This window comes from Podarcis cretensis, assembly GCF_951804945.1.
Source record: "Podarcis cretensis genome assembly, chromosome: 13".
Taxonomy (NCBI): Eukaryota; Metazoa; Chordata; class Lepidosauria; order Squamata; family Lacertidae; genus Podarcis; species Podarcis cretensis.
This window is the reverse complement of record NC_137182.1, coordinates 22,980,829-22,997,610: the sequence shown is the minus strand read 5'-3', so window position 1 is coordinate 22,997,610 and position 16,782 is coordinate 22,980,829. Positions and strand designations below refer to the sequence as shown.

Genomic DNA, 16,782 nt, shown 5'->3' with positions numbered 1-16,782 from the left:
CCCGCATTTGAAGATGTTTTCCTAAAGACCGTTGACCCGGATTTGCAGGCAGGTGGGATTCGGTTTCACAGAGTAAAGCATTCCAATAGGAGCTTTTTAATGAATAAAAACTGGGCTATCCACCTTCCCAAAATTGGGATTTTTACATTTGATTAGCACCAAATCCCACATGGGGAGCGGTGAGGTCTGGAATATCAATAGTCAAAATTATATCTTGGGCACAAAATAAAGGGGGCAGTTCAAAAATCCTACATGTAACCTGATCCCCAAGTAGGAGATATTGATTTTTCAGTAACATAACTGTAAATAAATAGTAGCAGCAAACAATCCCAGAAAAAAACAGCAGTACTGGAAGGTGAGATGAATTGGAAATACCGTTTGGAGCGCATGAGTTACAGTTTGTAACGTCCCAAATTCAAAATTTCACACAGCTATAGATTCAGTGTGTGTGGCCTTGTGCCCGTCATTTACCTAGAAGCCTCAGCCTTGCCATCTGTAGAATGGGGAGAGTACAGGACTGCCTTAAAGAGAGCGCTATAATTTACAGTGTAAGGATTAAAGAGGCAGGACATGCATTCCCTCGGAGGAAAGCGTTACCTAAGCATGGCAATCCTAGTTTGCGAGGGGCACAGATGATGTGGTTATTCAAGGTTCACACAGGCAATCTCTTCTGTATATTCCTGGCATTCCAAGGAGGTCCCGTGTCTAGGTCGTGACAAATCCGGTGCCAATTCGATCCCCTTTTTAACGCATTTGTTTAGGTGGGGGTTTCTGGGATGTGTGTGAAGTTTTGTGTAGCCAATTGGACCGGCCTATTTCTTTTATCATATACTGCACCAAATTCTTCTTTTGCCTCGCCTCTTGTCCCAACTGTTACCTGATTTTGGAAATAAGATCAGATCTTACTCCACACGACACACGCCCACCAAATTGCGCAGGAGCGCGTGCTTAAGGGAGCGCAGAAGAATGAAGCTAAGGAAAAGGATATATATATATATATATATATATATATATATATATATATATATATATATATATAACATTATTTATATATATAACATGACACTGATACGCGTGACCGGAAGGTGGAGCTCCTGACCTAATCTTGCAAGCAAACGCCAAAGCGTCATTTCCCCACCTCCCCATCCCCGTCGCGAAAAGAGGGAGAAAATAAATGCAATAAACTCCTTTTGATCTGAAGAACCTCCTTTTCCGTGGAGCGTGAGGCGGGGGTAGGGGTGGGGGCTGGAGTCAAGGTCAACACCGCCTATGTGCCAGGAGTAACCCGACCTCTGGGGTCAAAGTTAAGGCCTGATTTACTGTGCCTGGGAAGCTGCTCCTCCCTCGCTGCTATTGGAGGTGGCGCATGCCGGCGGACAGAGCGGCTTCCTCAGCCCTTAGGCACCCAACCCCCACCAGGCTGGACCCAATCCTTATCCACTGGTGCGCCACTCCTCCCTCCTCAGTTTCAACGACTGAGAGGGGGAAAGGGAAGGGTTGCTAGCACATCCTCACTGCAGACAGCAGAACACAATTTCTTTCCAGGGAAACCTACAAGAAGGTGGGGGTGGGGGGAGGACGAGCCCCGCCCCTCTCTCCAGCAACCACAATACAGTACATGCTGACAGTAGATGCAACTGAATATTGTCTCCGAAATCACACGCCAGGCAGATTGAGATTGTCTTGCGGGGGGGCGGGGGCGGGGAGATCTCTCTTTCAAAAAAAGGCATGCATTTTTTTTGATATATATATATATATATATATATATATATATATATATATATAATCATCAGCTTGTCTCATTGCGGTCTTACCAAAGAGAGAAAGAGCAGTTCATCCTTGAACTTGGCCTTCCATTTACTCGTGCGCACTGATAATGAACTTCTCATTAGATGTTCTGTATTTAAATCCCAGGTCCTTCTGAGATAGAACAACGGAAAGGATCTGACACGATCAAGCACTGGCAGAGCAAGTTGTGAGGTGTAAGAGGCGAGGAATACACATATATTGGGGGTGGGGGGCTTAAAATGAAAGTATGAAGCTTTGTTTGAGGTTTAGGACCCAGTTCGACTCAAGGGAGGTACCGAGGGGGGAGGGGATTCAGGAATGTCGCCAACACTTGTGACGGAACAGAGCGAAATAAACACTGAAACAATCCCCACCCCTCAGAATCTTCTCACCTTAGAATCAGGTGAGTTGGCTACTTGAAAAATACCTTTTTTCCACTGTCTTTTTTTTTTGCGCATTCAATTCTTTTATTTCTGTTATTTATTATTACGTTTATTAATGTTTGGTCCTGTGGTGTCAGATAATGAGCACTGCTTATGAAATCTCTGCGGCATTCAGAATAAATTATATACATGCGTATATAAGTACAAATAATAACACTAATAATAATAAACAGACAACTGATGAACATAAGACACTCTCCTACACTATGAGCAAGCTGCACTGAAATCAGTGGGTGGTTACTTCTAAGCACCACAATCAGATTGTAGGGGCTTAACAGTACCAAAATCATGCTGAAACAACCCATGTTCTGCAAAAGAATTTCCTTTGATTAGGAATACCACCCCTAAGTAAGGCACATTGATTTCAGTGGAAATTGCTTCAAAATAATAGTAAAAGTTGCAGTCCTAAACACACAGTTACTTGGAAGTAACTCCCACTGATCTCAAAGTGGTTTACTTCTGCGTAGACTCTCATAGGATTGCACGGTTAGTACAGGAGTGTAAACAAAGTATAGGCCTGGCTGTATTTTCTTCGATTTCGAAAACCTCCCCCTCTCTTCTCCTCTAGAGAATAAGAGATTCTGAACTAGAGTCTCATCACAACGCCCCGGATAAATAATTTCTTTAAGGACCTACAGTCACCGCACTATTAGTATTGACTAAACCAGGGGTAGCCAATGTAGTGGCCTTCAAATGCTGCTGGACTACAACTCCCATGATCCCTGGCTATAGGCTGTACTGCTTGAGGCTGATGGGAGTCCAACAGCATAGAGAGGGCGCCCTGTTGGCTACCCTCGTGCTATGCACTGGCACTCGGAGAAGCGTCTGCTTCCGGGTCCTCCTCTCACCGCCCCCTCCCACGCACAAACTCTCTAGCTAACTAGCTCTCAATTTTATGTAGCTAAGGAGCAGGACGTCAATAATAGTAGGCAACATCCGAAACAATTTACAACGTTATAATTTACCCATCCATATTTACTTTCCAACAAGATTCGCTGGATTCAAAACGATTTGCCTCCGTTCTGAGTGTGCATATATGGTTTCAGTCTTTTATGTTCCATTGTATTTTATACAGACAAGCAAAATAGGCCTCCACGCTTTAGCGGATGGAGCAGGTTTTTAATCCGCGGGGCTGGGCTTGAAGGGAAGTCCTTTTTCTGGAGTGGTAAATAGGGAATGAAAAATAAAACATTTAAAGTTGACTTCCCCTTGCAACTATCTGTTTGCTGTATTGTAAATTCTCTAGCGTATCGTTCAGTGTCAAGGCACTTATTAACTTTTGGTAGTACTCAAATTCATTTAAATGCAATCGATAAAGGGATCATTGTCATATGATTAATCAACTCCCCCCCCCAAAAAAAAATCGTCAATCGGTGGTTAGCCTATATATACACATACATACATACATGCATGCATACATACATATGCGTATACATACAAGCCATTCTAAAATATTAATTTCGTCATATGCAATGCTGAGATTTAAATATAGATTATAACCTCTCAAATTTACCAGTCCCCTAAAACATAGATTATGTTGTATGTATAATAGATTTTTTTCGTGGTAAAAATTCCTATCAATATTTCACACAGATGAAAGAACAGTCTGTTCCTTCGCTTCTGCAAAATGTTCCCATTCGACGAACAGACAAACGGAACCGAAAGCAAACCGAGCCATCGTGGTGCTTATGGAGAATTTATTTAACATTCGGTTCGATTGATAGGCAGTTGTCGTTTTCTTGGTTTTATTTTCGTCTTTCCCCCCACCCCCTAAAGCAGCTCTGAATTACGGAACTTGGTACAAAGAAAAATAGAATATAATTCGCATAGCAATGGCGCTAAGGCGGCAACGCCCCTCCCCCCGAAAAAACAACACATAAAAATGAATTGCAAATTGCACACGGCTTCCTTCTCCCCTTCCCAGCTCCCCCCCCCAATAATAAAATAATAAAAACAATAACAACAACGCATCGCTTAAAAATAAAATAGAAAACACCGTTTGCTTTGCAAATCGGGTTTTAACTTATTGGAGGAAACAGCAATAACAATAACAACGACGATAATTAACTTTTTTTTTTAAAGGAGAGAGGCTAGGAGAGGCCGCCAGCCACGCCAGCCCTAAGCGAATTTCGTTGGCTTCCACCGAGGTGGAGAAGGGAGACGGTGGGAGGTTGGAGAGCTGAGAAGCCATTGAAGCGTCCACGTGCGTAATTCTGCTCTCGTTTCCTCCTCCTTCTCCTCCTCCTCCTCCGCCCGCAGCCTCCTTCCCCCCACCATCTCCTGTTCCCGCAAGGCTTTGGGGAGGCAGCAGAGAAGCCTGCGTTAATTTCCCCCTCCCTTCCTCGCGGGGGGAGCTTCTTTCCCGCCGCCTTTCCATGGATTCCTCCTCCTCCGAGTCTGTCCCTGCGTCTCACGGGGTGCTGCTGGCGCTGCCGGCGCCGCTGCTGTTGGTGGTGGCAGGCGCGGGCGCACTGGTGCCTTTGACCTTGGCCACGACCTTCTTCTCTTTGACCCTGCGGTTCTGGAACCAAATGGTGATCTGTCTCTCGGTGAGGTTGGTGGCGGCGGAGATCTTTCTTCTCTTGTCCTTGGTGATGAACTTGCTGTTGGAGTATTCCTTCTCCAGCTCTTTCAGCTGCCCTTTGCTGTAAGGGATCCTCTTCTTGCGCCCCCGGCGGAAGGTACACCCCTCCGGAGGGTGCTGGCCTACAGCTTCTGACCGGCAGAAGGGAGGAAAGGAAGAAAAGAGGAGAGCGCGTTAAACTCAGACGAGAGTTAGGAAGGAAGGCCTGCCCTGGGGAATGAAACTCATACCGCCCAGTCCTTTGTCTAGGAAATCCCCCAAGGCCGCAGCCGAGCGAAATGGACTCTTCTAAAAACCGCTGGACTTTCTCTTGGCCCCTAAACTCACGAATTAAGACTCTGCAGAAGATTATCCGTTTCATTTCATTCTCTCTTGGTTATCTTTCACCACCTCATTCCCCCCCTGCCCTATTTATTCTCACATGCATTGAATTTGTCCCCGAAACACAGATCTGCCGCCATAATGCCTCCCCCCCCCCTCGCCTCTGATGCCGGTGAGGCCGTTTCTCTGCTTTGCGAGAGCACAACCCCATTTTAGAGAAGTTTGCTTTGCGCGTAAAATCCCGCTGAAATCACGGCGCGATAAATGTGGAGGTTGTGCGTAAAAACAAAACACCCAATTCGACCAAATGTGGGCTGTCAAATACAGACGTGGGGAAATTTAGAAATCGATATTTTTCTACCTAACTGATCTGCCTGGCAACAATTCCTTTCACTTGCTTCCAACCCATTTTAACCAACGGGAGTTAGAAGCAAAGTGTGCCACATATTTTCCTGTAGGTATTTAATTTATTATAAAGAGTAATAGTGCAGAGCTTAAAATTGCAAATTAGTCTGGATTAAAATATATTTGTTGGGGGTTCAGATCAGCTGAGCAACTTTTACACTGGTTGTAAATAATTTGATGCAAAACCCTATTGATTTCAATGGAACTGATTTCCAAATATATATTTTTTAGGAAAGGGGGTTGTGTTAGGAAATTATTCAGGACTAGGTTTTGATTACCCACATATGTTTTAGCAACCATCTTCACATTCACAAGATTTAGTTAGACACACACACACACACCTGTATATTAATAAATTATTGTCAGTGTTTCATTTCATTTCTGTGTATCTGAAGAAGTGTGCATGCACACGAAAGCTCATACCAAGAACTAACTTAGTTGGTCTTTAAGGTGCTACTGGAAGGAATTTTTTTTGTTTTGACTATGGCAGACCAACACGGCTACCTATCTGTAACTTTCATTTCTATGTAATCATTAACACCAAACAGACTGCTAGCCTTCCTGTGTGTGTCACTGGGGTTTGGACATGGCTGTAGGTGAAGACTATAGTAATGAACAGTGCTCACAGAAAATAATACTGTGTTTTGGTACTTTGTATGAATATAACCTGCAGAACTGAATAGTACGAGGAAATACTCCTGTTATAGTTACTTGCTGTTGCATGTTACTGGTATCTGATGCAAAATGCCAGATGCTGTTTTGGGACCTGCAGTGTTACCTAAATAAAGTGAGTGCTGAAATAATTTTAGTAGATAGGAGCGTACAATTTCATAATGTGTGGAATTCTTTAAAAATGTAATAAAGCTTTTTAACAAAGGGGATTGCTGTGTTCTTACAGACTGTGTTCTGAGGAATTGTTGGGTTATGATGCTAACAAGCAGGATGCTCTCTTGAAATTTCAAGACTGAGCTAGAACTTTTACTTCCAAAAATAAGTAAAAATGGGGAAAGAGAAACAAAAGATCTGGCTGAGTTATTTATTAATTTTATCATGTGCTGCCTTTTTTTAAAAAAAAAAAAAAAAAAAGCTTGTGACCCAACACTTAAGAATCTTTGTGGTGTATCTTTATGAAACAACAGTCAAACTGTTTGGGTGGTCAGTGTATGGCCACATAGATCTGAAAATTAATGTGAAATGATTTCATCCGGGATCTATGCTGCATTGAAATATCTTGGGTGGGACATCAGTTAACGTAAATTATAGCCATCATCTGCACTCCAGGTCCTCAGTTGAGTCTTATGATCTTTGGCACATTTTACTAAATGAGTTTTTAAAAACATGGACATGATGCAGCCAAGGGTAGATATTTTTAATTCCCATTGTATCTTCAATGAAAGAGATGTATGCATATGCTTAAATCTACCACTGGAAGCCATAGATTTATAAGTGCTTAACTTCAAATGTGCCCATTAATATTTTGAAAAAATCCTTTACTAAATCTTTGAGACAGAGGTTTTTGCTTGTGTGTCCTGTCTGTCTGGAGTAATTATTTCCTGCCTAGACACCAATAAATAATGCTAGATGCTGGTGGTGGATAACCTTACACAGCGTTATACATTACTGAAATATTTATATTCCTTGGGGGCTATACTGCCACAGCAATACAATGCTGAGGTGATCGAAGGCAGCACACCTTATTGCAGTATAAACGCTGTTGTTGTTACGTAATTTGAATAGCTATGAATTTATTTCATTGCCCACTGTTCACTGTGCAGTCAGCTGTAACTAACAGCAATTGCATAACAGAGTAAAAACATTAGAGCAAACCCAAATTTCTCCTGCCCATTCCCCATTCAGATGCATGGAAGGACTCAAGCAGGTCCCATTCATTTGTGTGGGGTTGCATGCAAAAAAATGGTATAAAATTATATTACATAAGTGTGTGTGTATATAATAAGTATGTATACGCACACATTAAATGTGTGTGTGTACATACATACACTAAATATTAAATAAGTATGTACACACGCATTTATTTAATATAATTGTATACCACCTTTCATCTTACAATCTCAATGTGGGTTACAGATCAGTTACAATGCAAGCAACCTAAGAAATAGGCAGAGAAGATAAAACATGCCTAAAATCAGCTGTAGATCAATCATAAAAACATCTCAGGGAGCCAACACAACTCAATAGAACAACAGAGGCTACTGCTAACAACTCAAAAAAAGCCCAGGTAAGTCTTAACCTGGTGCAGAAATGTAAGTGTCAGGCATATTTGCTGGAGGAGGATATTCCATAACTTCCTGCTATTGCACCTTTAATTTTTTTTGTTGTGCTGGCGGCCTTAAAGACATGAGACGTGAAATACTGAATCACCATAATGGATAATGTAGGGTTTCACATGAGCAATTCTGAAACAAAATTGCATTGGTATTTGCTGGGAGCACAGAGCACTGTGAAATTGCTACTACACCTAAAACATTGGGATACAGTGGATCGGGGCCTACAGCACCACAATGGTTACACTGATGCAGAATTTTAAAAGTTATTTGCTCATAAATATAAGGTCATCATAGAATGCGCTTGTCATATTTATTTATTTTCCTACAGGAATCTTCTTCTCTTGTCTCATATTAAATTTTATTGCTCTAATATTATTTCAGAATCTTGTAAACAGTTTTGGGAGGTTGTGCATCAGAAAGGTGGCATATTTAAAAAAGGAAAAGGAAAAAAGAAAGGTGGCATATAAATGCTTTATATAATAAATTTGATTCCCTGCTTTTAAGATTATTGCAACTTTTGGCGGAATTATATAAAAGTAAATACAGTAATTGTTGCTGCTGCAGCAAAGCTAATATTATGTTGTGGCTTGGAAGATGTGTCTGTTAATAAAAGTAATGAGGAGATTGTCAGTCTACAACTACATTCACAGAAAGTATTATGGACACTCATTTTGAGGTAAATATACAGATTTACCATGCTCTGTGGTTTAGTTTTAAGAAGTTTCAGAATGATGAGTGTTAGGGGCAGGATTCCCCCCCCAACAGTAATTCACTATTTGTGGAATTATCTCCCCACTCCCCCCCCCCCACACACACATTAGGAAGTATATGTGGCCCCATTGCTGGCAGTTTTTAAGAGAAATCTTAATACATTTTAATTTCTATTTCATTAATGGTTGCAATACATTTTACACCAATTTCAAAGATGTGATTTTTAATTTAATGGGATAATATACCACTACGTTTTGTGGATGAATTTTTGTACACTGCCTTGTGAGGGCAATGTGCCCTGAAAGATGATTTAGAAATAATTTAGGAAAATTGATAAACAAGCAACATTTCTGCACTGAGTTTGTATTTTGTGTTAACGCTTAGCGGTGTAAGTGTGGATCAGTGTAATTTTGCTATTAATAAGCAGAGAAGCAGATGAATGATCTTCTCTTTGCCCCTAGGAAAAGTTTAGCAGTGATTCTAAACAAACTCAAGTGGAAAGATGTCCCATGGAAATTAAATGAGATTTCTTTCAAGTAAATGCAAAAGTGGACCAGAAGTCAGGTCATTAGTCATAGGTAGGGATTGGGTCCCCGGTAATTGACTGAAAACATTTAATTGACTAAATATTTGTTGTTGCACTGCAAGAGGATTAAAACCTCAAGCTTGGGCTAGTGTAAACATATATTGGTATGCTTTGTGGAAGAAGCTTAGTTGGTGCGGAGTACGCAAGGCCTGGGGTTTTGCATAATTCTTCTGCTTGATGAAAAGTTCTGCACAACCTCAAACCTTACACACAGCTCCCAACTTAATTTGTTGTTGTTGTTATAGACTTGGGAGATTTGTTTTCAGGAAAGCCACTTAACTATGACTGACTCAACAGATCTGTCACTTCTGTTAAGACATCTCATATCTGATAGTCCACCAGCTACTCATTAGATATGCAACTGAAGGCACACTTACCCCCTGAGAATTCCTGCAGAATTTAATAGGGCTTGAGCCAGAATGAATGGTTTGGTCGGTTGCAGTCACACACTGCAATGGCCGCAGGTCTGTGCTTAAAGCAGGGGAAGATTCTACGACCCCTTGTGGCAAAGTCATATTAAGCACCAGTTAGGTGAGTGGTCACTGGAAGGCCACACAGAGACTCACGGGAATGTAGTAGCTGAAAGCAGAAATCTAGTCCATCCTACCTGCATCCAGATGGCTCTCCTATCAGCAAAAAAAAAAAAAAAAAACCCTGTCTGTGCATGATATATTTAAGGCAATACCCCCTCTGCCTAGGCCCACCACAGTTACCTATGTTGTTGTGGATGCAACATGTCCCTGCCATAATCTTTTCTTTAGTCTGTCTCAGGGACTTCTCTCCTCTTTTTCCAGTCCATCTAGCAGGGTCTCCAGACCAGTAAAGCAGAAATACTGAGGACTGGCAACATTAGACTTCCAGTGGAAATAAATGGTTCCTATGTCTCAATTCTACAATCAGTGTCCCACTGATACATTGGGGCGCACGGCAGGAATAGCAATAATTCCCAGCCTTACCATTGCCTATAATTTTCTGTATCTGCCCTAAGGCACTTGGAACCAATCTGACCGTGTACAATGTTACGGGGGCAGGGAGTATTTCTGTTTCTAATGGATGCGATGGATCAGGATTTTTTATAAAAACAAAGGAACAGCCCTGAAAATGCAGACACAGAAAGCTGGATGGGTAGGAAATCTAAGATAGAGTATTACGCACCTGTAGCAATGCCAATATATTGCAGCTCCTTTGTAGAGACTGATCTGATTTAATGAGATAGCAATATTGATAGCATGGCAGGTGCTGGAGACAGAGGGTGCTCAAACACAGAGGCCCTCGCCCTAATTCTGGTTTGTGATTGGGGCTGACTGGGGACTACTCAGCGATGAGGGAAGGGCACTCCACACATGCTCAGAGACATTTATGATTACACTACCCGTGTGGTTTTTTACGCTATGATTACATCATGCCTGCTCCACCGTTGGAGAGCTGGTTCATATTTAATTCTAGCTATTATCCGAAGGATCCAGGGTATGTTAAAGAAAAAAGAAAAAAGCTCTAACCCGCCAGGTCGTATTGGGTGTTGAAAAATAGGTGAGATTTCACAGCCTTTGTGAGCAGCATTTTTCATACGTAAACTAAAGCAGCAACAACTAAGAGGATAGAGACGCACACATAAAGGGCATACATAGTTGTCTAACCTCATATATAATTTGTAATAAAATTTCAGGTGACCCTGAGAGCAATTCATACAGCAATGAAATTAGCCACCCTGCTGGTGCATGCTTGATACCTATATCTGCGCGTGCAGCGCGTAAGGTGTAAAAATCTGCTGCTGATTTCATCGCAATATGAACTGATTGGAATTACACACACTCACGCACACAGTTCTCTTAGAAGCTGATGAGGCCACATTAATTTATCACACAACTGGGGGGAATTAGGCTGGATGTATTATATTGTATCGTATCTTATTATAGCGTGGGTGGGTGTGATATATAAACACGTACACACATGCAACGCAGGTATCCCAAGAACTAAGCTAATATAGGGATCGGCGCCAGAATAGATGGTGAATATTGGAGAATAAAGATGGTCTGGAGCAGCTGCAAAGTTTCCAACCAGGACTACCCGCAGTCACTACAAACACACAAACACACGTCTAGGTTGAAAAGCAGACAGTATGGAGGCCCCAGCTCTTTTCCTTTTGGGGATCAAGCGCTCCCTGAGTCCACCCAGCTCCCTGGAAAACCACGAAATCCACCCCGAGGATCTGGCGGCCTTGTAGGGCAGCGGCGGTGACAGGGATGGGGCGGAGGGAGAAGAGAAAGAGGCGGCCGTTTCTTTCTTTCGTTCGTTCGTTCTTTCTTTTTTTAAAAAAAGGCATTGGTTACCTGCGAAAGCAGTTTTCCAAAAGTGCCCTGCTGGGCTTTGATCTTTTGGACAACACATTTGGTTGTTCCATCCCCCGGCCAAGGCCCAGGGTTCGTGGTAAGGGTCCACGGGCAGGAGCGCTTCGTGCCTGGCGTCGCCAGGAGGCCCTCCGATGGTCTGCACTACCGAAACGTCCAGGTAGCTCGCCATCGGCTGGTAAGGCCCCGCCGCGTAACCCGGGTAGAAGGCGAACTCGGCTGGGCGCGTCTGGTACTCCTCGGGAGCCGCGGCGGCGGGCGCCGAGCTGCAGGCGTCCAGGTACTTCTCCGCTGCCGTCGGGTAGCCGGGCTGCGGCGGCGCGGGGCACGGCTTGAGGGAACCGCGGGCCACTCGGTACGAGCAGTAGGCACCGCCGAAATATCCGCAGGAGAAGGGCGAGGCGCTGGTCGTCGAGGATGCCTGCGGGATGGCCGGGCACGGAATGCATTGCTTTGTCGACGCGTCTCCGGGGCCGGAGGAAGGAGGGCCGTCCAGGGCCGGAGCGGGGTAAGCGGAGCCGTGCATCGTCGGGCTGAGGCCGCCCAGGGTCACGTTCCTGCAGTGGCCGCCGCCCGGGAAGGCCGTCGGCGAGCTCAGCAAGCTGTCCATGCTCTTGGCGGGCACCTCATCCAGGCTCCTCCGGGCTTCTCCGAAGGCGGCGTCGGGGTCCATCCAGCGGAGAGCGCGGCGGGAAGGCGCATGGGCGCCCGCGGCTTGCTCCGCTCCGCTCTCGCTCGGGGTAACCAGATGGCGCGCGGCTTGGACGACTGGGGGGAGGGCGAGGCGGCGAGGATCGTTTTAAAAGGCTGGCGACTGCCAAAGGAGGGTCGCCCAGGCGCCCGGCGTCAGCTTCTCTCCCCGCACCCCCACCCCACCCCCACCTCCTCTTCCCTCCCTCCCCCGACGCAAAGGAGGCGTCTTTCCCGGAGTGGCGCGCTCATTGGCTGAGGCGCATCCACTGGAGACGTGCTGGGGAGGAGGGGGCCAGACAAAAATTGCGAAAATGCTTTTATGGCAAGACAGGGAGAGAGAAGGAAGGGTGAGGGGAGAGAGGGAAAGACCTGCACACGTGACGGACTTCTGCACGGGAAGGGGGTGGTGACATTTATTTATTTATTTATTTATTTATTTATTTATTTATTTTCCTCCATCAGACGAGATTACCGCCCCCCTCCCCACATACCAGCGTCTCTTTCCCTGCTCCACACGGAGTGGGCACAATTGAATGGAAAGAGAAACATTGGCTGATCTAGGAGGAATAGTCTGCAGTGCTATAGTGTTTAGAACTTGGAATAGGAAAGGAAGAAAGAAAGAAAGAAAGAAAGAAAGAAAGAAAGACAGACAGACTTTGGGTATATCACTAGAAAACCATTAATTCAATTAAGATCCATCTGAGATAAATGGGAACTGCATCCTGTCTGTCTGAAACTTTCTGATTTCCTCGAAATTCTTTGGCGAAGTGTCCAAACTATCCCCAGAATGCTTCGTCAGTCCATGGTCAGTGTTTTATGCGCCGGTATCCCTTCCCATCCTTGCAAGAACGTGCTTCTGAATCCAGGGTTTGGCGTGGCTGACATATTTTATTCGAAGCATTTTTTTTTTAAATAAATACACACATCTCGCAGAGACTGCAGACTGCATTGCGAGAGAGAGAGAAGCTGCAAGCTAAAGGACTGGGTAGAAAACGCATGTGCAAAGCTAAAGTGTCCCCCTTTCCTCAGATATCTGCAGAAATCACGTTCGGAGATACTGCGCTTGGTCAGACGCACCAGGCCTTTCCTCTTCGCACTAGGTGCTGGGAAGGAAGTGAGCCCACCAACTCAGCCTCCGCCGGCAACTCTGCCCTTCCGAAATGACATTTCCCAAAATCTTCATACCTTAAGTGGTTTGAGGAAGGTGAACCGAATAGTGCCGTGCTCCAAAAGTGAGACCCTGGTGTCCGATTAGACGGAATATACTGTACTAGATGGTACGTGCACGTGTAGGCGAGAGACAGGAGACGGAACCCCGCATTCTCCCCGTGAATGCAATCAGAACATAAAGGGTGGTCGAGAGATGAAAATGTTACGTGGCACTCGGCTGAGAGCCTGTGTTCTGCTGCAATACATAAATCTGACTTTCTAAAGTAAATCAGGGTAAAGATGTACGTTTATACAACCACACACACCCATCCGCGTCAGTCTGCCTCCCCAACCATCTCTTTTTGGCCTTGAAAGTGCGCCTCCCGCCCCAAATACTTTCTCCCCCCCCCCCACGAAGTCTATTAGAATTATATCCCCCTTTCTAAAGGCACCTCTCTCTCGCAACACTCATCGCCACGGTCAAGGCGCCAAAACTATTGCAGTGCAGGAGTTTCCACCTCTAATTTTTGTCTTGGCAAAGTGAAATCGTAGTGAGCCAGGAGGACAAAAAAAATGCCTTCTTTATCCACGAGGAACTCCACTGCCTCTTTTTCATTAAGGGGAGTGGGACGTTTAAAATGCACATATAACGATTTAAATATAGATTCATTATATCTCTCCCTTTCCCTCTCTCGGAGGAGAATGAAGTGTAAATGCATAGAAGGGAAGGAAAAATAAAACTCTCCACATACACACCACACACCAAGGCCTTAGTTTTATTCCAGTTTATTCTATTTTATTCTTTTGTTCCAGTTTTCAAACTCTTGTTGTTCATCCAAGGCCAGGAAAATGTTCTGTGTATCTCGCTGGTGGCATAAGGTTTTGTCTGGTTGTGAATGAAGTCAGAGAGATGGGCCTACAGGGTGGCGAAGGCCTGAGTTCAAATGTTTCCTCATCCATGGGCTCAGATGGTGATCTTGAGCAAAGCCACCATTGTACCTCCTCTGTAAAACAGAAATTATGAGAGCAGTAAGCTCTGTTTGGTAAGTTTGTTGAGAGAATTAAAAGAACAGAGAGCCAGAGGTCTCCCTCACACCCCACCAGGGCCTTTAAGGTGGTATAGGGCGACACAACCTAGATGAAGCAAAAAGAAATCAATAATAATAACTCACAATGCCAGGCGCCACCTTGAGAAAGTGATGCCTTCTGGCTGTACTTTAAATCCCACTGGAAACCTACAGCATTTAAATGCACAGAAATTTGAAAACTCCAGTAAAGAGATTAGTCTGGGTTAGAGAGATAGGCAGAGGCAAGGCTTGATTTAAACTGAGAGCCCCTGTTGCTTTTATGTCTTCTTGGTAGATGGAATCTTTGAAGCTTCTAATTTAAAATCATATGTTGAAGAGGAAAGAAAGGAGCAGTGTATTTTTGTGCCTTGTCCAGTCCTTAAGTCTGGGCATCACAGATTCTTATCTGCCGCTAAAACTTTAGTTGTTGATTCATCTGCCTGTTCTAAGTGGGTTAAATTCCACTGCAGGGAAAGAAAGAAAGAAAGAAAGAAAGAAAGAAAGAAAGAAAGAAAGAAAGAAAGAAGGAAAGAGTTTTTCTACATACATGGAAAAGTGGGAAAACTATTATGGATTCTGTATCTGGTTAAACTTGACCTTAAGACAAATCACTAGCTCTCATTTTCAGTTCCTCCTTGTTAATGTGAAATAACTGTGACCTACTTCACAGAACTGTTATGAAGATGAATTAAGTTAAGGCATATGCATCAGTGCCATCCCTCCCCTCCACTCAAATGAATAACAAATTAGATCATCTACAGGAAACAAATTTCAAATTAAATTTTGAAAGAAAAAACATTTGTGCTTCCTATTTACTGTATTGGGGCAACTTGACAGAGTTCCTTATTTGACTCGGACAGAATGATTTGGCATTCATGGGGTGTGTGCTGTGAAGTTACATGTATTCCTTTGCTTCCAAGCCACACTGAGGGCCACCAGTTTGGCTGCAAATAGACCTAGAAATGTAACTAATGAATACTGAGTAAAGGGACAGAACTGAATGCTAATGTTCCCTGGAGGCCTTGAGGGTTGCAAAATATGCAATAGGCAATAAATATATATTGCTGATAGTGGCAGTGCTAGAGTATTTTTATTAGTAGATCCAAACTACAGTTCCTTGCTTTGCTGAGTATGGTGCTGTAATTAGAAATCCAGGCTATTTCCCTTCTTTAGAAGCAAATTCCACTGAAACCAGGGAGACATACCATCCGAATTAACGTGGTTAGGATTAAAGGGTAGTTTCTGATAACTCACAAGGTGGAGCTCCCAGGGGTAGTTGTGCTAGTCTGTTGCAGCCAAAACAGCAAAGAAACGCCTTGGATGCTAACAGGTTTATTATTATGGGATATAAGCATTCCTGGACTGGTGAAATACGGATTTCATTCGTGACCAAGTGCTTACGCATGTATAAATTTGCTAGTCTTGAAAGTGCTGCAGGCGTCTCTGTTAGTTTTACCATGGAAAGTATGTCATTAATTTCAAACCATACTGAATAGGATAACCGGAAGCCACTTTATATCGACTCAGATTATATACTGGCTGGTAACAGCTTCCCCAGAGTTTCACAGAAGAGGCCTTTCCCCGCCCTGCTCGGAGATGTCAGGATGTGAAGTCGGGACTGTTTTATGCAGTGAAAGTGTGCGTGTGGCACGGAGCTCAGCCCTTTCCCAGTTTTGCTCAATATTGTAATTTATGCTGATGTACCAGAATACTGAATTTTGCTAATAAATTAAATATACATCCCACATACATTTCAGTTGTAAGATAGATAGATTGACAGGCAGGCAGGCAGGCAAGCAGGTAGACAGACAGACAGACAGACAGACAGACAGACAGACAGACGTGCTTCTGTTTCTGAAGACATGGAGAGATGTCATCACCACTAATTTTAATTTCAGGTGGGTCCTTTTAGTGCAATAATATACCCTATTAGTTATTTCCAGAGGAATAGCTGTATTTGTTAAGAGTTTTGCAGCAAAAACACACGCCCAACACAGAGTTTTATGGAACCTTGAACGAATTTATTATGACACAATCTTTCATGGTCTGCGGTCCATTTCATAGGATATTCTGATTAGTTATGTAGCTCTTTGGAGCTCATCGTTTTTCACGGTCTCTTGACGGGTTATATTGCATAAAGGCAATCAGCTTGCTCTCTAACCAGTACTGACGTGCGCTTGCTTGGATCATGGTCAGTAGAGTAGAGTCATAGAACTGTAGAGGTGGAAGGGACCCCAAGGGTCATGTAGTCCAACCCTCTGCAATGCACCTAGTTGCCCTCCCGTGCCCACACCCTTCTCCGCAAAGGCCCCATGCAGCACATTCCATCCCATGGTTGGGGATCGAGCCTGACCAGCCTACGTCTTTGTCAGCGATTGATTCTCCTGGAGTTTGCTTCC

The 16,782-nt window shown here is 43.9% G+C and overlaps 1 protein-coding gene and 1 long non-coding RNA gene across 2 annotated transcripts; one reads left to right on the top strand and one right to left on the bottom strand.

The window, feature by feature from the left end:
* Positions 1-474: 474 nt before the first annotated feature.
* On the top strand, positions 475-4,432 carry LOC307200251. The gene is made up of 3 exons (XR_013832355.1): positions 475-548; positions 1,915-1,982; positions 4,314-4,432. It is a non-coding gene; the product is annotated as an uncharacterized lncRNA (long non-coding RNA).
* HOXB13 (homeobox B13) lies at positions 3,628-12,340 on the bottom strand. The gene is made up of 2 exons (XM_079948664.1): positions 11,457-12,340; positions 3,628-4,946 (listed from the first exon to the last, which is right to left on the bottom strand). The coding sequence occupies exons 1-2, from the start codon at positions 12,145-12,147 to the stop codon at positions 4,642-4,644; spliced, it is 996 nt and encodes a 331-aa protein (XP_079804790.1). The 5' UTR covers positions 12,148-12,340; the 3' UTR covers positions 3,628-4,641.
* Positions 12,341-16,782: the final 4,442 nt, after the last annotated feature.

Bases quoted from the DNA above. Each gene is read 5' to 3' on its own strand.
- HOXB13 (XM_079948664.1), bottom strand. From the start codon at position 12,147: ATGGACCCCGACGCCGCCTTCGGAGAAGCCCGGAGGAGCCTGGATGAG. The intron at 4,947-11,456 runs GTAACCAATGCC...TCTGCCGGTCAG, and splicing joins TTGGAAAACTGCTTTCGCAG to AAGCTGTAGGCCAGCACCCT.